The sequence below is a fragment of the Buceros rhinoceros genome, unplaced genomic scaffold, assembly GCF_000710305.1.
Source record: "Buceros rhinoceros silvestris isolate BGI_N320 unplaced genomic scaffold, ASM71030v1 scaffold4485, whole genome shotgun sequence".
NCBI classification, from domain to species: domain Eukaryota; kingdom Metazoa; phylum Chordata; class Aves; order Bucerotiformes; family Bucerotidae; genus Buceros; species Buceros rhinoceros.
In genome coordinates, this window is record NW_010411005.1 from 25404 (window position 1) to 49922 (window position 24519).

At 43.3% G+C, this 24519-nt stretch overlaps 1 protein-coding gene across 1 annotated transcript in view; it reads left to right on the forward strand.

Moving 5' to 3' along the window:
* Nucleotides 1–24519, forward strand: part of PTPRK (protein tyrosine phosphatase, receptor type, K) — a gene marked incomplete at its 5' end in the record, with an annotated part of 82304 nt that overhangs the window by 24447 nt on the left and 33338 nt on the right. Inside the window, one exon of the mRNA XM_010135812.1 lies at nt 21302–21440. Within this exon, the coding sequence (XP_010134114.1) occupies nt 21302–21440 (139 nt within the window). The remainder of the gene's footprint in view (nt 1–21301; nt 21441–24519) is intronic.

Consider the following 24519-nt stretch of genomic DNA (forward strand, 5'->3'; position numbering starts at 1 on the left):
AAACGAGGAGCGTCGTTGCCAACCACAGTAGCGCTTCCTAAACGCTGTCAAACGTGTGGCAGAGCAAGTCAGCGTGGCTGATTGGCACTGCTGCCGAATCGCCGGGGCGCAGAGGATGGATGCTTTGTCAGCTGCAGGAGGAGAGGACAGCTCTGAGGTTGAGCAGCACAAGCTGCTTTCTGCTCCCATGGGAAGTCGTGTGCTAACCACACGCCTGTCTGGAAAGATCCTGTCAGGAAGGGTATGCAGATGGACCTCGTGGGAGGGATGATCTTTCTAGACGTTGTGTGGTTATCACACGTCTCTCTGTCAGAGCAGGGGGCAGTTACAGGCCCTGTTAAAGTGGTTTCTGTAGCCAGGTAAATCCAAACCATAGGGAACAGAATTATGACCCTGTGTGTGGTTTTCAGTGCTGTTGAGTTTGGAGCGTGTGGAGGCTTTTGTGTGAATTCAACAGTCTGAAAAGGACTGTGAGTATTCTCCGTGCTTCATGGGGACGTGACGAGGCAGGTTCTTCATGCGGATGGACTTCAAGAACCCTTTACTGTCAAAGAGGTCACGGAACAGATTGCATTCTTTACCACTTCTGATTAACATTTGCTTTGTTGAGTCAACAGCAAGGGTCCTCCATCGGTATTATATCGATGCCGCAATATTTAACCTGAACATTAAATCAGAGGTCCCACATCTGCTGACTTATGTTGCTTGCTCTTTGCTGATGCCCGAGTATTGGTTATTCACACATTTTTATGCAGACTACATATTATTGACTGTTTCAAACCCTCTGCCAAGTGGTTTGACCAGGCCATTAGCATAGAGGAAAAAGAGGTCCTGCTCTAACCTTGCTGTGGTGGAAAATATCCTGAGGCAGTGGTCCGTGCTGACAATACGCTGCTGAAATCTGTGAGGACAGCAGTGCTACTTCAGCAGCACGCTTTTTTCAGAGCACTACAGTTAATAGCAAAGTCATGCAGAGAATAGCAAAAGCCAATATGGTATTCAGGACGTTAAAGCAGCATGTCTGAAATAAGAGACATCTGGCTTCAAATAAACATCCATTGTGTGTTAGTTTTGCCGATCTTCCTATGGTTACGAAACACGGACCGTTTATGGTCTCCACATCAAGCATCCAAATCATTTCCAATGCACTTCTTTCATGCCTTTGCTGCTGTAAAACTGTGGGATGTTATCTTGAATGCTGCACTCCTAAATTGCTGCCACATTGTCAGCACCGAAGCAAGATGATGGGACGTCTAGTTATGCCAGGCCTAGTTCTCGTGTTGGACAACAGGTTGCCCAAAGCCGGTTTCTGTGGGCAGTTGAAATGCAGGGAGAAGCTCAGAGGTAGCATCATGAGGTGGTTTACGGGCAAGTTTAAGGCAAACCCTCCGTTGAGTGTCATCAGTTACACAGTGTGGGAAATGACATCTGCAGATTTTTCTGCCCTCGCAAAGAATAGACCAGGGCATGATAGCACTTACACCATCGTAACATGCAAATAAAATCAGAATGACTCGGTGTGGTGTGACTATGGTAGCAAAACATTCTACCTGTACCCTTCACAGTATCATGGAAATGGGCTTTTTTCCAGGACTGTAAATCCAAGTCCTTACGTACTGGTGGAAAAGAGGCATTTTAACCACTCTCCATCCCTGGTGCTACTGTATTTCTGGCCTCGCTGTTTCAAAGGGCTTCTTAGAGGAAGGCGTACATCATATTTTTGGTAAACACTGGCCCAAATTGCCCAGAGAGGTGCTAGAAGCCCCATCCCTGGAAACATCTCAGGTCAGGCTGGACCTTGGGGCTCTGAGGAACCTGCTCAGTTGTAGATGTCCCTGCTCCCTGCAGGGGGGTTGGGCTGGATGAGCTTTGAAGGTCCCTTTCTAAAATACTACTCCTTCCACACTGAAGCTGCTTGCCCAGCCTCTCTTCGGAGCAAAGCCCATCAGCCGTACAGCATATTCCATCCATGTACGGAGGCTGCTCAAGCCCGGCTCGGTACAGAAGTATTTCACCGAGTCAAATCCCCCATCCCTGGAAACATCTCAGGTCAGGCTGGACCTTGGGGCTCTGAGGAACCTGCTCAGTTGTAGATGTCCCTGCTCCCTGCAGGGGGGTTGGGCTGGATGAGCTTTGAAGGTCCCTTTCTAAAATACTACTCCTTCCACACTGAAGCTGCTTGCCCAGCCTCTCTTCGGAGCAAAGCCCATCAGCCGTACAGCATATTCCATCCATGTACGGAGGCTGCTCAAGCCCGGCTCGGTACAGAAGTATTTCACCGAGTCAAATCCTGCCATTGCTATCGCTGGCCTCCACGTGCTGAGAAATGCAAGATTTGCAGCGAATTGACCTAACGTTTGTTAGGTGAAACAGGAAATATAATCAATGCAGGATAAGCTGACTGTGAGTCTGATCTTTTCCTCTCCCTTCTCAAGATGTAGCTATTCCCTGTTGGAACATGTTTTAAGGCAGTTAGAACCGTGATTTACTGTGGTAGAGATGTCTGAGACAGAAACAGGAGTCCCTAAACCAGAAGCTAAGTCCAGAAATAAGGTACGTTTCTTTTGCCAGCTTTGACACTGGCGGCTGTGTCCTAGCTCCATTTTTTACGATAACAGATACTCTCAGCCATCATCTCTGCTGCTGTGTGTGTAATGTTAATTTGAAGATCTTACGTGGTCTTTGTTTCGTGGAGAATGTCTAACTAGACATTTTGCAGCAAATGCTGATGCTTGGCCTGCGTAGAGGGGGCATAGGTGGTGCAGCTGCGTAGATGTTGAACAGTGACTCGCAAAATAACAGTAACTGACTGGTTTTTGTATGCTCTAAGGACTGGCTTTTATTCCTCATACTCAGTTTCTCCGCTCGCATCTAACAATGTGATTATTAGTAAATTCCCATGAGTGGTATTGAAGACAGATGCTGTCCTAGGGATGTTGTGTTTCAAGACAAAAAGGATTCGGTATCAGAATTATTATTGATTTCCAGTCAGTGTAAGGTACACACACATCACAATAGAGGTTTTGTGCCTAGAAGAATGTAAAAGAGCAGCAACTTAAAGTAAAAAGAAATTTCAGGCTAAAAAGAAATCAAACTGAAGTAAACACAGCGAGCTACTTTTTTTTTTTTTTTAGTAAGTCAGGAATGTTTTCTTCGTAGGGCTCCTGTAAACAGGATGCTTTCTCTTTCTCTTCTTAACACAGACAGGAGGACATCAATATTTAATTTGACCATAAGTGTGCATGTATTGCGTTTAACTGCAAATATATTTCAAACTGTGTGTGTTTTTATAATGGCGATACAAATTTGTAAATCCTTAATGCCACCCATATGTTGTGCTGAAATCCTTAGGAATCTGGAAAAATAAAAATTAAAAAGTTGGGGGCTCTGAAAGCTGAAAACAGTCCTAAGCCAGTCTAACAGCTAAAGATTTGTCAGCTGGATCGTAATGCTCCTAAACCTTTAGCATAACAAATGTTGCCTTTGAGAACTCATCCCATTATATCTGGGAGTCTTAAATCACTCTACAGAAATAACATAAAATGAAATAAAATGCTCTAGTTCTAAAGAGAAGACATGATCCTGGCATCTGTGCTTCTGCCCCAAGAGCTGTCCTTCTGTGCCACAGTCAGCAGGAGCTTTTCTTAGATTTATCCTTGTGGGCATATGGACAACTGGAAGTCATTTGGAGATTGCAGTTGTCCTGATTTTTTTATTATTATTATTTTTAAATTTTTTTACTTTTATCCTTATCCACTGTCGGTTGCTAAGGATGGTACTGGTTGACTCCGGAGCAGTCAGCGTGGGTTGTGTATATGTGGACTTTTGGAAGGAGAGAGCAAGAGAAGCCACGATACGGACTAGCACGTGCATGCACAGGTATTTTCCAGCAACAGATGATAGTGTTAATTCCTTGACTTGGGTGAAAGCTCTGTCGCTGGCTTTTGTGCACACTTACCCAGTACCTGCTAAAACCGAGTCAGATGGAAGCAGTCGGATGTTCCCATCATTTTTAAGACTCGCCATGCCCATTTGAAACCTAAGACCTTAAAAGCTCTGGGTCATTACTGTTTTGGAGGCTGCCCTGCCCATGGGACTAAGAATTTCTGCTAGTCCTCCTATCTTTTGTTGGTAGCCTTTTGTTAGATGACAATTGCTTTCTTCCTTTCACACCAACTATTCATGTTTCTGGGTTTTATTTTCCTATCCACTCACAGTAAACTGATGCACCAGCACAGCATAATAATGAGCTTCTATTTGGTTAGGCAAAAGTTGGATTGTCGTGAGTAATCGAATTACTCCTCTGGAGACAGGATTTCTAAGTGGTGAGGTGAAGCGATTACAGCTGTAACCCTTACAAGCATAGAAAGATGTGTTATGCTAATCCTTTGTGAATGGGTTGCATTGAAAGCGAGAGGAATAAGAAAGAACTCAAGAAGAAAGGGGGGGTATGAAAGGACTCATGTGTCATTTATTCCCTTTTCATTCATCCTCTGTTGATACAGAAGAGAAAAAAAAAACTGGTGGTAAACTGGAGTGCTTTACCTTTCAAATCTGTCATTCAAACCTTTTAATCTTAAGCTGCCTGAAATACTGTATAAAAAAAAATTGAGGGGCGGGGGAGGCGGGAGGAAGGAGTAAGGATTGGTATAGCAAGAAGGAATGTGTGAAGAAGTGCCTGTAAGTGTAGGTTGCTCTTTCTTTTTTAAGGTTGCTAAGCCTGGTATGAGCTTATCTTACCTTGGTGTAAAAGCAGTGGAGCGAGGAGGGGGAAAAAGGCGCTGTGGAAAGCAAGAGTTACACCAAACGTTACCTTTATCTGCAAACGTTTAAGATCCTCGGTACCCCCGGGCGTGTTTATTTTCTATTTCAGCTTTTTCAGCTGTTAACTTGAAACGGAGCACTCCTATTTAATACCTGCAAAGATTTTGAAAGGTTCAGCTCGAAGGAGAGGTGACATGCAAATTACAGCGTCTATACAGTGTGGTAATTAACTGAATAGAGCAGCATAAATATCTGCTGTTAATTGGAGAAGAAATAACTGGTTTGGGTTTTGATGACCAACCCAAATATAATTTGCCACCAGCAGAATGAGGAAGAGAATCAGAAGAGCAGGAGTAAGATAAGAAAACTTATGGGCTGAGATAAAGATGGTTTAATAAGTGAAGGAAAGATTGATATGTTTTTTTAAATGAGTGACACAAAGGCAGTCACTCAGTACCTCCCACAAACAGTCCGATGCCTGGCCAGCCTCCAAGCTGTGGTTCCTCTGGAAAAATGAAACTCACAGGTTTTATTTCTGAGCGTGACATCATATGGTGGGGAGCGCCAGAGAACATAACAGGAAAAGGAGAAAAAAATACAACTTCTAAAGCTACTACTTTACGCTTGCATTTCCTCCAAATTCCTTGAGTTCCGCCTTCCTGGAGAGTCTCTCTTTACTGCTCTCTCTTACTGTTTTGCCCACATCTCTCTTGAAGTTTTTAAGACATTAGCCAAGGTGACAAGACTTGTTTTAACTTTAGAAGTGATTTTCAGACCATTCCTGTTCATTTCATTGTACCTTGTACGCAAGCAGCTCTGTCTGAAAAGGAAAGCGATAACCCAGCTCTGAACTAAACTCACCCTAAGCTCAGCTGTGATTCTCCCTCATTCAAGACAGCAAAGAAATCTGAGCTGACATCTTTTGTTGATGGAATATTCAATGGGCCAAACATGTGAGAAAGGTCTTTGCGAGACACCCAGCAGGACTCCCTTAGAGTCGTTACCCACCTGCAGTAGCACAGGGGTGGTGGCCATGCTATGGGAGAGTGATATTTGGTTTTAAGGAGGGAATACCTGCCAGTAGGAAAAGCTAATTCTACTAAGGCTACAGGCTGAGGAATATCTGGCTTCTTCAAACAAACAAATAAAAGAAAAAACCCCCAAAAAAGGGGATTTGGCTGTTGCCATCACTGGGTTTTCAATCAGTAATTAAAGTTTCGTAAATATTAATGGTACTTTTTACCCTTGTCAAAAGTCAAGATCAGTGTAAGGTGGTTCCATGCAATCGAACTTGTTTGGAATTCACATTCACTAGGTAAACATTGTTAAGTCAATGAGCTAAGTGGGAATGAAATTTAGTTAGTGCGCTGCTATGCAGTAGAACATTTAACGTGTTTTACTGTTTCTTGAAAAAAGCTTTACAAGTGCTCAATAAACAAATAGAAAATTGATATAAAAAATATCTTCTGGTGATGACACTGGTTTAATAACTGCCTGCGATATCGGTGAGGTTTTAATAAAGTATTCTTTGGTTAGCGGGCATAAATACATTTTGCTGTGAATGAATGAAAATAAGATGGTTCTGTGTATGATTCTGCAGGGAGCTTAGTGCCAGGACATCTAACAAATTGTCCAAAAATTTTGCAGTAGGTATTGCTTTTATGTAAACTGAAAGTCCTTAGATCGTCATCTTTATTCTCTACATTTGATGAAGCAGAGGATGACAAGACTTGAAATGAAGCTTTTCTTTTAGTAGTTGGTATTAAGAGTGGTTGAACCACTCTTCTTTTGTCCATCGTAGCTTAGCCTCTAGAAAAATGTTTCTGGGTTTATAGCGATAATAACAAAAATTTTAAGAAGAGTAAATGGTCCAAATCTGAAATTTGGTCCTTGCTTTGCTTGTGTTTAGTCTTAACCTGATTTTGATTCATTCATTTGGTCAGTAGAGATGACTGAAAAATAATTTCTTTATCCTAAGGAAAAAAGCATACAGGCTTAAAAACCTTGTAAGAAGCATCAAGGGTCAAAGCAGTGCAAGAGTTTGAGGCAGGAGTTGTTTGACTGGGGCGGAGGAAAGGAAGATTAAATTATGAGGTCTGCGTTGGTATTTATCTGTTAAGTAGAAGGTAACAGGAATTCCCTCATTTCAGTGACTTTGGTTGGTGGTTTGTTTTCACCTGCATGGTAAGAAGCAGGGAGGACCGTACTTGCTAGAACTAAAGATGAAGCCAGTTACCTGAGGTGATGTATGTGTATAAATTTATCTGGGTCTCACAAGGAGGTTGATCTGTGAGTCGCTCCCAGCAGATCTGACGCTGCGTTTGAGTGTCGGTTTTGTAATGCTGTTTGTGCTGTTGTTCTGCCCATCTCACAGCAAGCGTACGTGGAGTTGCGTGGATGTTCTGTGCGGTGGCTGCATGACCCGTGGCAGCTGGAGCTCCCGTTGCTAACCAGCAGGAGGGGTGGCCTTTGTAGTGTGCGCAAAGGAACGGCTAAAACAGGTCTGGGACTGTGCCTTTGGAAGGAAGGAAGCCACTCTTTTGCTCAGAAATCCACATTTAGGTTTTTTTCTCTTCTCGTTGGCACGCATCGCTCGGATTTGTTTCGCAAGGCAGTACAATTCAAGTCCAATTTAAACTGACGTTTATAACCAAAAATCACTGATTTCATCAAAAATCATTTTATCACTAAAGAAATCTAACCATTTTCTATATTAACAATTACCCTTTCTTCTTTTTATTTTTGTATGTCATGCTTTCTTTTCCTGTTTTCTTAGTTGACCAGTTATTTCTTCATTCGGTTTTCCTTGTTCTGCATATCTGGTTTTGCAGACTCTTTCTCTTTTGATTTCTCATTTCCCTTGCCGTGGCTCCGTGCTTTCATTCTCCTGTCAGGCCTGGGGCAGCTCCCTTAACCACAAGCCGTCTTTCTGAACAGCTGAACCCTGAACCGCCCTTCTGTTATCTCCACACTCTTTTCTTGCGGCGGGGTTTCTCCAGCCCTGGGGAGAGGTCTACCAGCGAATGAGGAGAGCGTTTCAGGGAGGAAAGCAGTCACGTGCTACAGGCAGTTAGTTCTTTCACCCAGTGTGTAGCCACGTTAATAGAAACTCGAAAGAGTGGTTTCCATCCCCCTTCTCACTTAATGAAACTTCAGCTGTTCAAGATGCTTTGTGGTAAGCCAGGACTAACTCATCTGATGTCTCTTCTCTGCTGAGGCAGGAACTGGAGAGCAGTTTTCATCTTTTTAGGCAATCAGGGAGAATGTTGTGGCAAAGCATGAGCTTTTTTCTTAAATACTCGGCTCCAGATGCTTAAAGCTACAGTCAACTTTAGGAAGTGCCTAGGAGGCAGCTCCGATTGAGTCTCAGAGGATTGGTTTTGAAATTGCAACAGCCTTACAAAAAAAGCCTTAAACATGAATTTCATTGAAACTGGAAGAAATACAAAGTTAAAACTGCGTTCCCTGCATTTCTGAGAATACTGCTTCATCCATTTACTTTATGAAAGTAATAATGACTACTTAGTGCAATGATGTGAAGAGAGTCTCTTTCGGTGTCTTCATGTATGAAGCAGGAATCTCAGAACAGTTCAGGTTGGGAGGCACCTCCTGAGGTCACGTGGTCAAACTTTGCTCAGAGCAGGTGCAGTTTAACGGAATCTAAACTGGAAATTAAATTAGGTTGTTCATGGCCTGGTCAAGCTGAGTTTTGAATGTCTTCAAGGATGGAGATTCCTCTTTGGGCACCTCCCCAAGCGTTTGAACACCCTCTTGGTGATATTTTTATTCTTTTTCCCATGCTGCTGCTTTGGGATTTCCCTTGTTGCAAGTCACGTCTGTTACGCCATGTCCTTTGGCTGTGCATCTCTCTGAGCAGAGTCTGGCCGTGTCTTCTCTACATCCATCCGTGAGGCAGCCAAAGATGGCAAGAATGTCAGTGCTTCCCCTTCCTCACTTCTACAAAGCTGTTTCTACCCTCAGGCTGTACCACAGTGTGGTGTTATCGTCCCAGGTACAGGGTCTTGTGCTTGTCTTTGTGTGTGAAAGAAGGTGGAATCATCCTCCACGGAGAATATCACGTGTAGCTGAGTGGAAACGTATCAGCCCTGGTGCAAGATCCAGAGCACAGAACCGAACATTTCTTTTTACCAGTAACACTGAGTAAAAAACATCTGGGTCTGCAAACCTGTAAAAGTACTAGGTCCCTTCTTCGTCCTCAGTGGGATAATGGTAGGGGTATTCACGCCTAAATGATCAGTGAGGTAACAAAGACAGTCGACCTTTAATACTTCAGATTTTTTTGACATTTGTATTTATGGCATGGTGAAAACAAGTTGGTGTTATATGAGATTTTAGATCAAATTACATTTTTATTTCTTTTCCTTTTCAGCATTTTGTCCTCCTGAAAAAAACGTTCGATAAACGTTTTCTTCCAAAGGGTTGAAGTGATCAAAAAATGCTTTTATAGTTTTCGTATGAAGTTTAATGTAGTACCAAGTTTTTCAATGTTTGATTCAGAAATAGATTATTATTCTCCACTTTCTATTTCTTAAATGCTTGAGGTGTGCAAACAGTTTCATATTTAATTTGACTTCAGGGGTATTCTGTAATTAGCAGGCATGATCGTACAGGGTGGTACTACGTTTTCGTGTAACACTGGTCTCATTATCTCAGGCAAGAGAATGTCTTATCTGGAGATACTGTCATCCCATCGGTTGGCGTTGATGTTTCCCCAGGTGTACGTTTCTTTTCAAACGTTATTTAAAATATGACAGTACATATGATCTATGAGAGGTGCTCAGGCCATCTGAAAGTCATCTTCTGTGTTGGTGGTGTCTGAACAGGTCAGGGTGACTTCATCTCCCCAAGTCTGAAAGTGTTGGGTGGCCGTCCCGAAGAAAGCTGATAGATAACATCCCCTGGGCTTTAAGAAATAAGAAGCTGAAGGGAGTCATTAGTTGAAGCTGTATCCAGGTAGACACTGAGTAAAGCCATTTTTCACTTCTTTGAAGAGAAGAAAGGCCATTTGCGCCATGGCTGGTCAGGAATACCAGCCTGATAAATGGGAACTCACGCTGCGGAGCCGCCTGCGTGCTTCAGATCGCAAGTCACATTTTTGCCAAAGGGGCAATTTAAATGAGATACATACAAGCATGCCTTAGCCTGTGTCTCTCAACATTAAAGCACATTGTTTTCATGTCAGTCCTTGTTGAATTCAAATTTTGTTCTGATTTTAAAATGCAAATTTGTTTTTGCTCGTTGTTAGGCAAAACTCGGTGCCTCGGTATAGATATTTCTGCAGGAGTTCTTGGCACTTCTTCAGTTTAAGACGATTTTCTCCTCCAAATCAGTCACATTTTAATCAGATCACAACTGACTGAAAACCCTAAAACCAGATTTAAAGCATAAATACCAGTACAGTTAATCTTCTTTGCAGCAACCCATTACATAAATCATAATAAAACATTTGTATGTTATAGTTGGCTTCATTTATTTTGCCTTCCATGTGAATATGAAGCTTTTGGTAGATACATTCTTTTTTCCCTTTGATACAGTTGTGTTTTCCTGGAGAGGCAGCCTGGGAAAGCAGCTGCCCAAGGCGTATCCAATACAGGGCAGCTAATTTCATCCTCTGGATAAAAACAACTGAAATGCTCCTGCTACCCACAAAACGTGCAGCCGAGGGGGGCACAAACTCACTTTCAAGGTGATACCTTTTAGTTCTGCATACTGCACAACCCAGTATGACTTTTCCTACGGCCTGGCAGCCTTCTGTCAGTGTAAGCTTTGTGCAATTAAAAACTGATTCATCTTTACCGTTGATGAACCAGCGTAATAACAGATATAAAAAGTTCATCCAACTTAAATCACAGAGGCTCCTTGTTCCATCTGCTTTCCCCGTCGCTAGTTCTGTGAGAGTTGTATAATGGAAATAACGAAAGTCTCTTACTTCTTTCAGAAGAGAGAAATCAATTAGAGTTTAAGATGTGAAGGCAACAAGACTTCTGTACGAAGAGAAAAAAATGCGAAAAAGTAAAGCCAAATTGTCAGAAAGTGGCAACACATTAACAGTCGTCTGTCTGTCTGGCGTGGTGGTAGCCTGTGGGACTGCCACCTACTTCTCCTGCTTGAAAGTACCTTTGAAACATTATAAATACAGGGATACATAGAAAGAGGCAACGACACAGTGTGAGAGGCTTTTAATGCCATTTCGGGTCCCGATGTGAACTCTGCAGTCAATGGCAATCCACCCGGAGCTGCCAACGTTGCATTAGCTGTGTGGTCTTGCGGGGGCATTACGGCTGCTTTTCTGGATGTCAAATGCTCTAAACAAGCCTATAGCAGCCGTGTGACTTCTTACACGTGGTTTAAGGCTGAGGTAACGTATTTGTGTTGCGAATGGTTGGGACCGCGGAAGATAACAAAGCTTTCAGTCAGCTGAAGGCTGTTGCCCTCCCGTCACAGCTGGTAGACTAGCGTGGGTGAGCACCTGCTTCAATGTCTCGGTCCAAAAGCAGGTGGCACAGCTTCAAGTGCAGACATGAGGCCTTTGAGATGCATTTGGATAAGCAGATTTGGGAGCAACTGCGTAATTAGTGTAATGTTTGAGGCCGTACTTGCAACGTGCAGCTGGGTGGTACCCAGATGTTTTGCCTTTCCCTTGTGCTCCTAGACCTCCAGCTGCTTGGACACCTGTTAGCTCTAAGCAGTTCAGGAGAACCTCTAGAGTTTTGACCCATGTAACTTTCTGACAGTGGATGCTCTGCAGATGGGCAGAGAAGGGAAGTTCTCTGCCGGGGTGTTTGACAGCAGCGCACCCCTGTGCTGTTTCCCAGCCAGCTCAGTGGACTCCTGAAGGCACTGAATTACTTCAACAAAGTATTGTATAAGTGAAGAAGCTGCAAAAAATTTCTCTAGATGGAAGAATAGAATTTATTTGGAAGGAAGCATCTTTGATTCTTTCGGGGTACTTATATTCACTCTTTCACTTTGTTTGAAAAGTACCAAGTTTTACAGGAAACAAGATACCGAAGGCTGACAGTCACAGCAGGAAGAATCTGGGATCCTAATAACCCATGAGTGCTCTTAAAGACTAGTTTTAGCACTGTATAAACTGTGTGGGGTTGGTTTGTTTTTATTTTTTCTTTTTGAAAGGATTAAGGAAACACTATTTCTGTTCCCCCTCATTGCCTTTTGATTCCATCCTCAGTGTTCTTAGCGCTGTGTTTGATCTAAGATTAAATATTATCTTGGGAATTTCTGTATTTTGAGCTAGTGTGAGAATAGTTTGGGCTGAGAGCTTGCAGTTGCGCAGGTCTGCAGTGACTCTGCAACTCCTGCACTACCAGGAAATTCTCACTTACAATTTTATAGTTGCTTAAATTAGTGGAAGTTACTCACAGAATGTTTTTTTCAATAAAGACAGCAAAATGGGTTGTCAGACATTTGAGAGTAATATTGTTCCCCATAAACCATGTTGTGTGTGTGTATAAATGATAACGATCACTATAACGGACTTTCTCTGCTAAACTTCTTACACGTTACCTGGTGGAAAGGTGAAGTATTTTGTATGTTTGTTACCAAACATCACTTTTATAGAATTTTCTTTTCCGGTTTAATTATGAGCTAATAATCTGTATGGGAGTCATTGTCCAAGCCAAATAAATTTTTAATGCAGTTTTACATAGTTGAAATTTTGTAACTAACAGCGAGAATTTATTTTTAAAAATGTTTGAAATCCCACTGTTTGTTCTTGAAAGTTGATTCGTTTGTAATGTGGCCAAACACTTAACACTTTTTCCTTTTTCCTAAAAAAAACTTCGTAAGTTGTCCCCTTACCGAAAGTCTGGCTGCCTTTCTGTGTCCTCAGGGAAAAAATGCTCCGACAGGTCTGACACGAGCCCCACTGCGCTTCCGAGGTAATCACAGTGACCGTAATAAATTATAACAGTCCATGCAACAAGCTGTGGCTAAAACGTTGTGATCACGTGGATCAGAGCGGTAGGGGCCCATGCTCCACCAGTTCCCCTTTCCAGAAAATAAGGGAGAAATAGTGGTTTGGATTTCCTTGTTTCAGCCCGATATGTTACAGGCTGCATGTTATGTATTTCTACAATTGTATTTTTTACGTACCCTTTTCAAGGACCGTTAGTGCACATGCAATGAAAAAGTTTGGTTTGAGTCTTTACTTCCGTACTGGCTACTTGAAAGAAATGCATCGTGGCTTAACCTAAGTGTTATTCTGAATACTGATTTTTTTTTTTTTCCCAAGATGCAGAAAATTAACTAGACTTCAAAATAAAAAAAGATTGGATTAGGTATTTCTCTCACTTTTTTCCAGCATTTCAAACATGCAGCTGTTATGGGATGAGACCTGGTATTTTGAGACAAGCAGTATTCTCCAATATTTATTTTTTAGGAGATGCTGTAGCTTTCTAAAACCGGAGTTCTCGTACAGATTAGGATTTTTCCAGCCTTTGCACTGCTGGTGACAGTTTTGAAATGAAGACCCGAGAGGGAACTTCAAAGATTGAAAAAACACAGCCTCAAGCCCCTGAAATACAGTCATCTGATCCACTCCAGTATTTGTTCTCTATTTTTAAAGGTAAGACAGGCTCGAAAGGGAGGGGAGTAAAAAGGGTGTCTCATGGATTTTGAGGCATCAGTGACTAACGTCAGGTTTTCAGTTGTCACCGTAATGAATAAACTCCAATTTATCCACAAGATGCATTTCCACCGTGTAAACCCAGCGAATTCGTTTGTTCCGTGCGTTTGGGAGTTGGCACTTCCCGAGGCACGGTACGGCTCTGCCGGCTGCACCCGGACACGGGCTGCAGCAGCGAGGAGTCTCCCCTCTCGTGGGCAGTGCCACTGCCAGATAGCAGAGAGGAGCGGCTGAGGGACCGGGGCGGGTTCAGCCTGGGGAAAAGGAGGCTCAGGGGAGACCCTCATGCTCTCGACAACTCCCTGACAGGAGGTTGGAGCGAAGGGGGGTCGGTCTCTTCTCCACAGGAACAGCCGACAGGTTGAGACAAAATGGCCTCCAGTGGCACCAAGGGAGGTTTATGTTGGACATGAGGAACAATTTCTTCTCCAAAAATGTTGTCCAGGCGTGTCCCAGGCTGCCCAGGGCAGTGGTGGAGTCCCCATCCCTGGAGGGGTTTCCCAGCCGTGTGGAGGTGCTGCTGAGGGACAGGGGGCAGTGGGGACCGGGCAGTGCTGGGGGAACGGTTGGACTTGATGTTAAAGGTGTCTTCCAACCAGACCGATTCTATAATTCTGACACAGGGAAGGACTGTGTTTCTCTGACCTTGGAGTTTGCCCTTTGATTTGAGAGGTGCCCTTTCGGAAGCCTTAGCCCATGCTTTTGTCTTGTGTCCTGTCCTGGTTAACACAACTGAATTAGGAGCTGACCGCGTAGCTTCAGCTTCCTCCTCGGTGTTAAATACTGTGTCCCAGTTGCCATCTGTATTCACCCAGAGCTTTTTGTGTCCTGGGGACACGCTTGCGTCACTGAGTTGGCTCGCTTAAAGCCAGCTCTGTTATCTCTGCATAGGCAGCCGCGTTGTGCACGAGGATAATAACTTGCAAATCAAAAGCTACAACCCGTAGGTTATAAGCTGACTGAACATCTTCATTCCCTACGACGGAATTCTATCCTTGGCGTACTTTGAAAGACAGTAAACTGCCTACAAAGTACACGCACAAGTAGTACGTCTTGGTGGCAGATGTCGTAGAAGTGCTTTGAAGGCACTAAGCTGCTCTCAACGTGACCTGCGGAGAGCAGGGCAGAGTCTTGCTGGAACATTGTCTCCTCAGCATTGTCCCTGCCTTGGTGCTCTTCGTCTGCATGTGTCCGAGGTTTCACAGCCAGTGAGGCGAACGGATTCAGCACTTTCTTCACCTGATACTTCTGCATCTTTTAAGGTCAGCTCTTTCCGAAGTGGTAATAAATTCATGGTCATTACTGTTTTCGGAGTAGTCACTGTGAGTTTAAATTGCTTCTCAGTGGAACATTTCAAGAGTAAGTCCTCGTTAATTTTAGTCTCAGTCGCTAGTAGCAGCAGACACTTGGTTCACCTGATTCTGGGTTCCTTGTAGTTTCGTGCCAGAGTACCCGTCAATGAATTGATTGGAAAGTCCAGCAGAGTGGTAAAGAGGGGATTGATATTTTTGTTTTGAATTGTTATTATTACGTGTGACTTATCAAGACAATATATATCTGAACTTGTGAGGGCTTAACAACATCAGTCAGGAAACAGTCTTTCATGTATAAATGTGTATAATATACTGGAATTTCCAGGTAGCATTCTCATTATTGTATGGCAAGATACGCTGTGCTAGTTTGTTTAATGAATTAAAATGCATATAAATATTTATAAGCTGCATGTTCATCATTTAAAAAGCATGAAGTAGCACAAGCTCAGGATATTTTTCTGTGTTATCTGGCAGCAGGATGTGTAAGCAGGTGGTCACCTGTTTACCTAGTACCATGTTTGTTTGCACAGTCATCTGTGGGACTTCCTATGCTTAACTTCTACGGCATCTTACACCATCCCAAATCTGTCTAGAGGGTAGCCTGAAGTCATATTTATTTCATTTTTGCACATCGGCCATCCTTTGAGTGGGATCAAAAAGCTCTTTTGGAAGGAGCCCCAGGGGCCACTGGAGCGGTGTCTCCATCCGTTTCTGCAGCTATGACCTTTTATGTGGAGAGCAGTAGTATCTAAATTTTTTTCATATGAGGGCTTAACTTATAACACCAAAAAGCTTTGGGACCTTGAGGACCGCCTCTGCGACGCCTCCACGTTTCCCCCGGCAAGGCCTATGCCTGAGGACGAAGATGGGCACAGTATGTTGCAACACAAAGTGAGGCAGCACATTTTATCTAAGCATCACCTCGTCACCCCCCTCTTTCAGGGTGGGTGCGGAGAAGAGGGTGGTGGTGCCAGGCATCCCCCCTTTACCCATCAGTGCCTGGTAAACTTTTTTCCTTGGGGCAGCCGTGGACCCTGGTTACCATGGTGACAGGGATGAACGTGACACTTCAAAGCATGGCTCAGGGAATCACGTCGGTTCATAATCAAATGCTACTCTTTTTAAAAATAATGCTACCCTAAAAAGCTGTGATTTAGAGACTGGAAGCAACAGCTGAACCGTACCCAAACCCCAGTGAGTGTCTGGCATGCCTTCATCACCCAGAAGGTGCACTCCAAAAGAGAAGCTCTTTGGGGAGAGAAGAAAATTGTGAGGATTCCTTTCCCAGTAAATGTAACTCCAGCTTTTGACCTGGAAAAGAGAGGCCAGCAGTGTGCCAAACTGAGTCATGTGAGGACATCCGTAAGACCTCACAAATCATGGCATAGTGTGCTGGAACAAGTTGCACATCCCGTCTCCCCCATCCTGCAAAGTGCACATTGGAGTGTTTTTGTCGAAGAGAATCAGCTCGGACTTCTTTTCTTTTTTACATAATTAAGCTAAAAGGGGTTATGGATCTTCTCTCTCTGGACTTGAATTTATCAATTAACTTCCAGACTTCTAAAAATTTCCTTAATTGCACAATGATTATCATTCTGGCAAAGCAGTAACAAAGCTGATGGAGACAGAGCGGGCTTTCTGGGCAGAGGATTAAAATGCAGGGCAGACCAATCTAAAGGAAAATAATCATCAGAGAATCTTGCATAGTTCCTCAAAGAGCTCTTTCCTCCGGTGGTGGAGGGACATATCTGCAGAGCTGGCTGGAACTCCAGTTTCTTTTGATGCTATCCTGATGTTACCTTGTCGAGCGCATTCAGGTGTCATGGCTGGGTTTAATTAAAAGGTTTTGAATGCCTCATAGCAAAGGTGCAGAACAGGTGATCTCAAGCGGAGCTGTTTTGAATATCAAGCTCTGCGGCAATAACGCCAGTTTGTGCGAATTCAAAGATCTGCCGTAAACAGAAATTAACATTCAAAGAAAATGCAGCGTAATAAAATAGCAGCTTTAATAATGCATAAAACGGAGTTCCTTCTCTCGCTTGCGCAAAGGAAACCCAGCAGAAAATGCTGCGGATGTTAAGGGAGTCAAATGGTGTGGTGAAAAGGTTGCATATAAAATCTCGTTCGAAACCTCTGGTTTAAAAGCTCTCCGTTAGAAGGCTGGCTGCTCTCTGAGTGGTACCATACAGGCAGCCCTGCAAAATCCTACCAGAACTCTCTGCTTGAATAATTTTGTTGGGATGAGCGAGTAGAATGTGATTATCTCGATTCCAGCACCATCTCCTTAGGAAGGTATAGGTGAATAGACTTTGTGCTGAGACTCATAAATTCTCTGACAATTTTGCAAGGCTGTGTGTAAATTCTGAGCCACAGAAGGAAGGAGGAGACAGGAAAGCAATATGTGCCGTGACTGGATTCCTTATGCGATGGTATACTTAAAGAATTAACGATGAATATTATGCGTAGACTCGGTTTTAGAAGTAGGTGTTGGATTTTTAGGTGTTTTTCTTAAAAACGAGATTTTAAAAAGTTAAGTACGTTAAGTACATCAGGAGATGGTGAGAATAAGATGGACTGTACCTCACCAACGATGTACCATTTGACTGTCCCTGGGAGTGTTAGCAGTCCCCATCTAATTCAGTGCTGTTCACAGTTGAACCTCGCGCTGTTGATCTCGGAATTCAGACGATGGTACGTTATCCTTAAGGGTCTATGAAAACACAGAAGGCAACTTCTTTTGTGGTGATTATTACTGGCAACGTGCAGAGCCAGAGTCGCTGGATCGCGTTGTTTTGTGCAATTTGTGAACGGGTCTGTGGAATGTGGTTGCTGTTACTGTTTGTTAGCTCGGAAGAAAGGCGGGTGGATGAGTTGCTAAATCCAGTGTTCTCCTCCCAGTCGAGCTCATAAATCTTCTGTGGAGGCAGCTGTTCTTATAGGAAGGGAAAGTGCAGTTAACTCTCCGCTTCAGATCAGTAACTCTTCTGAAGTTTTCTGCGAGATGACTTTGCGCTGCTTGGTAACGGTAGGTCTATCTCTTCTTAGACTTATGTGCTCAAATTGTGAAAAATTAACACTTAATTGAAGGTCCGTTAGAGTAAGGCTGGCCAAAGGAATTAATAGCCGATAGAAAGTCCATTTTGTATGATCACCATTCTGTTAAACACATAAGGTTCTTTTTCAAATCGATAAATTGCCTTTTAATACAGTCTGCCATTCAAGATGTAAGAAAGAATTGCAGGCCTAGATTATTAAAAAGGAATTCTAGGAATTAGTAAAGCAGGTGGTTTTATAACTTAAATAACTTCAGACTATTTCTACTTTGTTCAGAAATATGTAGCACTTAAAATAAATTGATTTTTAAGTACTGTATCTGTCCCATTTAGAGAGAAGGATGTTGTGGGGGACCCTGTCAAAGTAGATGACATCAATAGCTCTTCCCTTGTCCACTACAAATAGATGTAGCCACTCTATCGTAGAAGGCTACTAGGTTGGTTAGGCAAGATGTGCCCTTGGTGAAGCTTTGACCTTGCGGAGTTGCTTTGACTGGCAAAACCATCAGTTCAGCCTATAGAAGAGCCACTTCAGAGGACGGCAAAATCCCGATGGTCTTGTAGTCTGGAGGATAAAGAGAGTAAATTCTCGGACTATGCGGAGTCTCTCTTGCTGCCACAGTCCTCGTACAATCAGCAGTCGGGAGACCCCGATTTATGCACGTAAGGTTATCACATAGGCCCAAGGTTTCTGTGGTTATTCTCCACTAATTCAGGAGTCTGGTTCATTTCTAGTGGGCACCAGCTCATAGGCAGCATTAGGGTTCATGGAATGAGTTACTGTCCCTTCCTTTAAACCCCTTAGTGTAAGGAAACCAGAATAAATGGACAAGCTTGGGCAGAGTGCTGCGTTTTGAACAGATACTGTTGACGCAAACTCTGTGGTCTTGTACAGAACATCTATCAAAATAGCTTAAGTTAGGCAAGTAAGTAAACTCTCTCAGGAACCTTTCCTTCAGGTTTCCTGAGAACTTCACGGTTATTTCTCCAAGGTAACTTTTTCTGAATGAAATAACGTGGTGCATGGCCAAGCAATAATTTTAAACACAGCTCTCGGAAGGACCTCTCTTGCCACTTCCTTTCTCAAGCGATAAGGGTTCTGTCTTCCTTCAGGGAAGCGTGAGTCAGGTCTCTCGTTCTTTCCGCTCTTCTCTCATCTCTTACTAGTATGCCTGTGAAAATACCACTGTCCTGGTCAAGGCTCAAACCCGGTACTTCTGGATGTATTCTTGAGCATTCCGCTTTTGAAGGCTGTCTTCAGGTCACATCCAATGCTTGTGATTCATACTTTGAGATCTCTCAAAGACCTTAAAGGCCTTAAATCTCCATCCACATGACTGCATCTCCTGCTCGAGCCTTAGTTATTTTGCAGCTTGAGCAGTTCCTGGCTAGGTCAGAGCTAGTCAGCTGCACTCAAGTTGTGCTTGTAGTGAATCCAAACACAGTGACTATGGCACTCCTGCGTGCTTCCCTCTATCCTTCCCACGTCCTTGCCATTTCTCAGCACCCCAGAGAGCAAATGTGAAAGTTTTTTTCCCGTTGGCACATAGAGCCATTTATGGTTTAGCTTTGATTGGTCTTTTGACTCTACTGATTGGCCTTTTGACTCTACCGCTTATCAAATGTTCATTCGTATTTGTCACGTCCAGCCCAGCCAATAGTAGACTGGGAGTTGATTCATTCTAAGCGTTGAAAATCCGTTCTTCCAATTCCACCTCAAAAGTCGGTTAAGCTGCAGCATGTGTGTATCCAGCACTAATTGTGGCTTGCATGTGAGTATGGGTCGTGTGTATGCAGCTACACATTCGCGCACCACTTACTTACCTGATCCTGACTCTTACTCCCAGACACCTCGACGACACGCAGAATACAAAGAAAATACATAGCACTGAGCCTGCACAGTTATGTATGCAAGAGTGCGTGCAGGCATGTATTTACACTAAGGAGGAAGCAGTTAGTATTTCTCAGCAGATAGAGTTCAAGCTGTAGAGGAGAGAGATGATTATGCTGATGAAGTCTGATGATGATGATTAAGTTTTGTGATTAAAGCCCTGCCAGATCTCTCACTGTCTGCCTGGGTCTCGCACGCGTGCCTGGAAGAGAGCACGTTCCTGACTCAGAAGGTTGTTCTAAGGACAAGTTGTTATAGTAAGTGGTTCAGATGCTGCTGAGGTGGAGGTTACAGAAACAAGCAATAGTGATTTTAAACAGCAGCACAGTCCTTCCCTCAAAAGATAATGTAGGTTCCTGCACATGGAACCTGAACAGAAATGGTCTGAGTAACCGGGTGAAAACCAGCAAGTATTAGATACCAATTATCCCTGGTTCTGACTGCACTGGCCTGTGGAGCAGATTTTCAGGGGAGTGGCAGCTTTCCTCTGGTGTGGCTTCATTCATCTCATTTTTCATTCTGCTTCTTTGGGTGGCCTGTGGAGGGCCATCCTGGTTTCAGAGTAAAGGACGAGTTCTGTGTAATGACATGGGGGTGGTGGTACCAACAGCTCGTAGCTACTCCACATGCAGCTGCTGTGAGCAGGAGCAGGTTCAGTGGCATCTGAAGGGTCAGAGGGTGAGCGAGCACACGTACCCATCCACGCTGGTGAGCAGGGAGAAGGCGAAATGCTAAACCACAGCTTAAAAAAACCCAAGAAATAGAGAACCAAAGACCCTCAGAGCTCGCAGCATTTCAACCCTGGCTGAAACCTGTGGACATTTTTAGGTATTTTTGCCAGGCTGGAAAACCCCGTGTTCCTGATCCTTCCTACACCAGTGCAGAGAGGCGCGGACCAAAGGGCTGCAGCTCTTAGGTCTGCTCTGGTTTCCTGTCTGCTGTAAGCTGTGGCCTCAGCCTGCTCAGCTGCGTTACAGTGCGGTTTCACCTCTGTGTAGAACAGCAATTTATCTTTTTTTAAGGCCTATAAACAGAAATAAAAGTACTGCTGACTTTAGGCTTGGTTTTATGAGTGGCCTTATTTGGAGAATCAGAATTCCCAGTAGAAGGCAGATCTCAGGCCAGATGCTGTAAGGTGAATTAATACACAAAAATGGACTGAAACTGGGTGAAGGAGGGAAGGACTAGAAGTTAGAATGCTGGGTGGGCTTGGGAAAGGAAGATTAATTGACTGTTTGTTGGTTAACATCATCTGGCTAGTCAATGTTATCTGTTCCATATTTAATATCTGAAAAAAAAAAAAACCATGAAAGGAAGGATGTACTTGATAGATTGTCTCTGCTTTGTCTCCTGCTTTGTTTGGAAATCCAGAATCATCTACCCTTCTGTATACTTGAAGATTTTATACATATGCACGTTTACACACACAGAGTCATGCACTTGGTGTTGCAAGTACGTGGCACAGAGATTTAAATATACGGTGTGTCTATTTGCAGTTGTGTGGACGGATAAACACACCGTGCCCATACCTATATTCTGGCTACTGTTGGGGAATAACCACCGATGATGATTTCCTTGTCTCACGTTTAAGCGACTTCTTTTTTGATTCATTTAGCAGCAGCAACAGAAGAACCTGAGGTGATTCCGGATCCCGCTAAACAAACAGATCGAGTGGTGAAAATAGCAGGAATTAGTGCTGGAATTCTGGTATTCATCCTACTTCTCCTTGTTGTCATATTGATCGTCAAAAAAAGGTAAGAAAATGATCTGTGCTGATCCCTCTTTTTTTTTTTCCTCCGTGTCAAACAATAACTAAATGGGTATTTTTCCAGGTCTTTAAAAAAAAAAGTTTCAGGAACAGTAGCTCACATCAGTTTTTGGATGAGCTTTTGGGTTTCCTGGTGCTTTTGCCATGACTCCGATGACAGGTTTAAAAGAAGAATTCCTGTGTATTTGAGATCCAGTAGCTATATATTTTCTGACAGTTACTTATTTCCAAGTAGTTTTAAGTTGTGGTTGGAGGAATGTACGGAATATTAAAACGGGTAGAATTGAAACTCGTGGAGCTTTTTATTTTTTAAAAGCAAAGAAAAAAAGAATAACTTACTGCACTTTTCATGTTGTAATCACCTAATGAATTTGATTTTTATATGCAGCTCTAATGAGTTATTTGTATCTGTATGTTATCCAACTTGCAAAATAATGTAATTTTATACCTCTATGCTCTTGTAAACCTGGAGCTTTTTTTCTTAAGAGTCATACCGCATCGCTGTAAAATTATCTAGCGAGTCCTTAGTGCATGAAATTGTTGAAAAGTGTATTAATTTGAATGAATTTTAGTTTTTTCAGTGTTTTCTTAGTGAGCAATATCGCCATCTTCTGGCGTCAGCCAGATGCTCCCAAATGCTATCCTGTGGCTCGGTCACTTTTTAGAAGTCTTGACTTCCCAGTAGTTGCAGCTCCTTTAACCTGGTGTAGAAGTGCACGATACTGCTCTGTACAGCTGTAGTTGTGGCATTTCCCCCCGCTGGGTGCACCCTCGCCCCAGCGGGTCCCCTGGGCAGGCGCAGGCCGGTTGCTCGTGGATAGAACGGGACCGTGGTCTTCCAGCGGTGCGTGCGTCGCGTTCCCTTAAGGCAGAAGTCTTCATGCAAAGTATATTTGTAAATGTTGTGAACGTTCCTCTGAAATGCAGCTTGCTATTGTTTGTAAAGATTAAGAAAAAAAAAGATGAAAATTGTAAGATCATTCTATATGTGATAATCACTGGTTTGCATTAGATTTTTTTAATGTATTGCCTCTTTACAATTATCCCTGGAGATATATAACTTGGAGGAGAAACGTCTGCATTAGAAACATTAGGTATGCCTGTAATGTTCTGTGTTAGTTAGCTACATCCGTGATTTTTTTCCCAACAGTGCTTTTACTTTTCGCTGTTGCTTACCTCTGTGGTTGAGCATTAACACATACGCAAAAGGTCCAACTCACCCATATGCAAAATGAGACGCACGGTCAGCCAGTTCTCTTTGTTTACACAACATCTGAAGCACAAAACAGAAGTCGTTTTTCAGCTGTCAGGAAGAAATTTCTCTTTTATAGCTTCGTTGCAAGGCATGTGCTGGGGAGTGTTGTCTCGTCCGTGTGTGTTGCAGTGGTCCCCTTGTGTGTAATAGAAGACTCTGTGTGTGTGTGTGTGAGAGAGAGAGAGACTGTGCCACGATCTCTTGTCGGTCACTTCCAGAGGGGATTGACTAGTTTTGCAGATAACGGAAAAAAAAAATTTTAACTTCACTATGTTCGTTTTTCCTACCCTTTTTACCTCGTGCATTCAGAGCCCTTTTAGACTCGTACTTTCCCTGTTGAATCGTTCGATGAAAGTAAGCTAATCTGGTCCATGAAACGGTATTTTAAAATTTCCCCCTTTTCCTCCACCTTCTCTTTTCCAAACCCGTGAAGTCGGTACTCTCGTAGGAATGATACTCGATCATCATTCTAAAGCACGTAATGTGTCTAAACTCCTGCGCTTTTTTTTTATTCAAAATAGGTGAGAAATTACCCCGTTTAATGACTCTTTAATGCTTGGCAATTTTTCATCGAGGTAGTTTAATTGGTTGTCTATCGCATACGTTGTAGGTCTGCCGTTCCTTCCTCCCACTTAGGGAGAGTGGGCAGGGTTTGGTTGGTTTTTTTTAATACCAGCTTTAGTCAGGGCTCTTATCAAAAGCAGAGGAAATCATTGTATACCTGAGCTAATTCAGTGCATCCAGTGAATCAGGGCAATCCACACAGTGAAGCCAGGAACAGCCGTAAAGGCGCTGACACATTCACACGGAGATAAAATAAACACGCTCACGTAGGTGCGGCGGGTCTGAAAACCACCCCGTTGGCATCATCTCCCGTAGTGTAACACATTCACTGATCCATTATGTAGTATCCCTTTTGGCACCTGAATTGACCACAGCTTATTTCACGGAAAAGTCAAAGAAAGAATGGTTTCTGCCTTTTCATTGGTTCATTAAGTTGTACGCGCAGCCATCGCTATCTCAATCTGATGAAATGCAGCACTGCGTTTTATTGAAAAATGGAGCACCAAGCGGTTTTGTTCATGAGCTTGAGATGTTTTAGACCCTTTTGTACAAATTGGTTTGAAGTTTTCCCGAACGAAGCTCTTCAGAGTTTTACTGGAGTAATCAAAGCAGCTAAGAAAAGGGATACTGCATCTTTAACGAGCAATGCCACGTTTCTTTTGGAATCACGGTTGGACTGTTTCCAGATGTCCTTCATTTCCTTCCATCCGACCATATTTCTGACGCTTAGCATGACTCCATCAGCATTGCCCACTGTAAGGTTGTGAAACAGAGAGCATATGTTTGCATTCAGGCAGCGTGTGGTGTGTCATGTCGGTGCGCACCGACCGTGCGGCCTCGACAGCGCGTGTCCTCATACGGCTGCCTGTGGGACTCACCCAAACGTCCCCCCAGACACCTGTGTACCGATAGCGACGTTAAAACGAGGGGCCTGCCTTTTGTCTTCTGATTGACTGCAGCGATCAATGCCATCGTTAGTCTTGGTAACCGAAAAGTAAAAAAGCCTGTTTGCCGCGCAAGATTTGTACACAGCTGTTGGCTTGTCCCGGCATCTCGGTGGTAACCATTCTACTGCGCTGAACTGCATGTTGAAAGTACACAACCCATTTAATTTCCCGATTTTTTGGCGATAAATGAAAACGCAGCATGTAACTTTCTCAAGTGATCTTTCTACAAAACAAATCATTTTTATATGCTAGTGTATTTTTTTTTAATTGCATGGCAAAGTGAGGCTAGTTTGTGCATG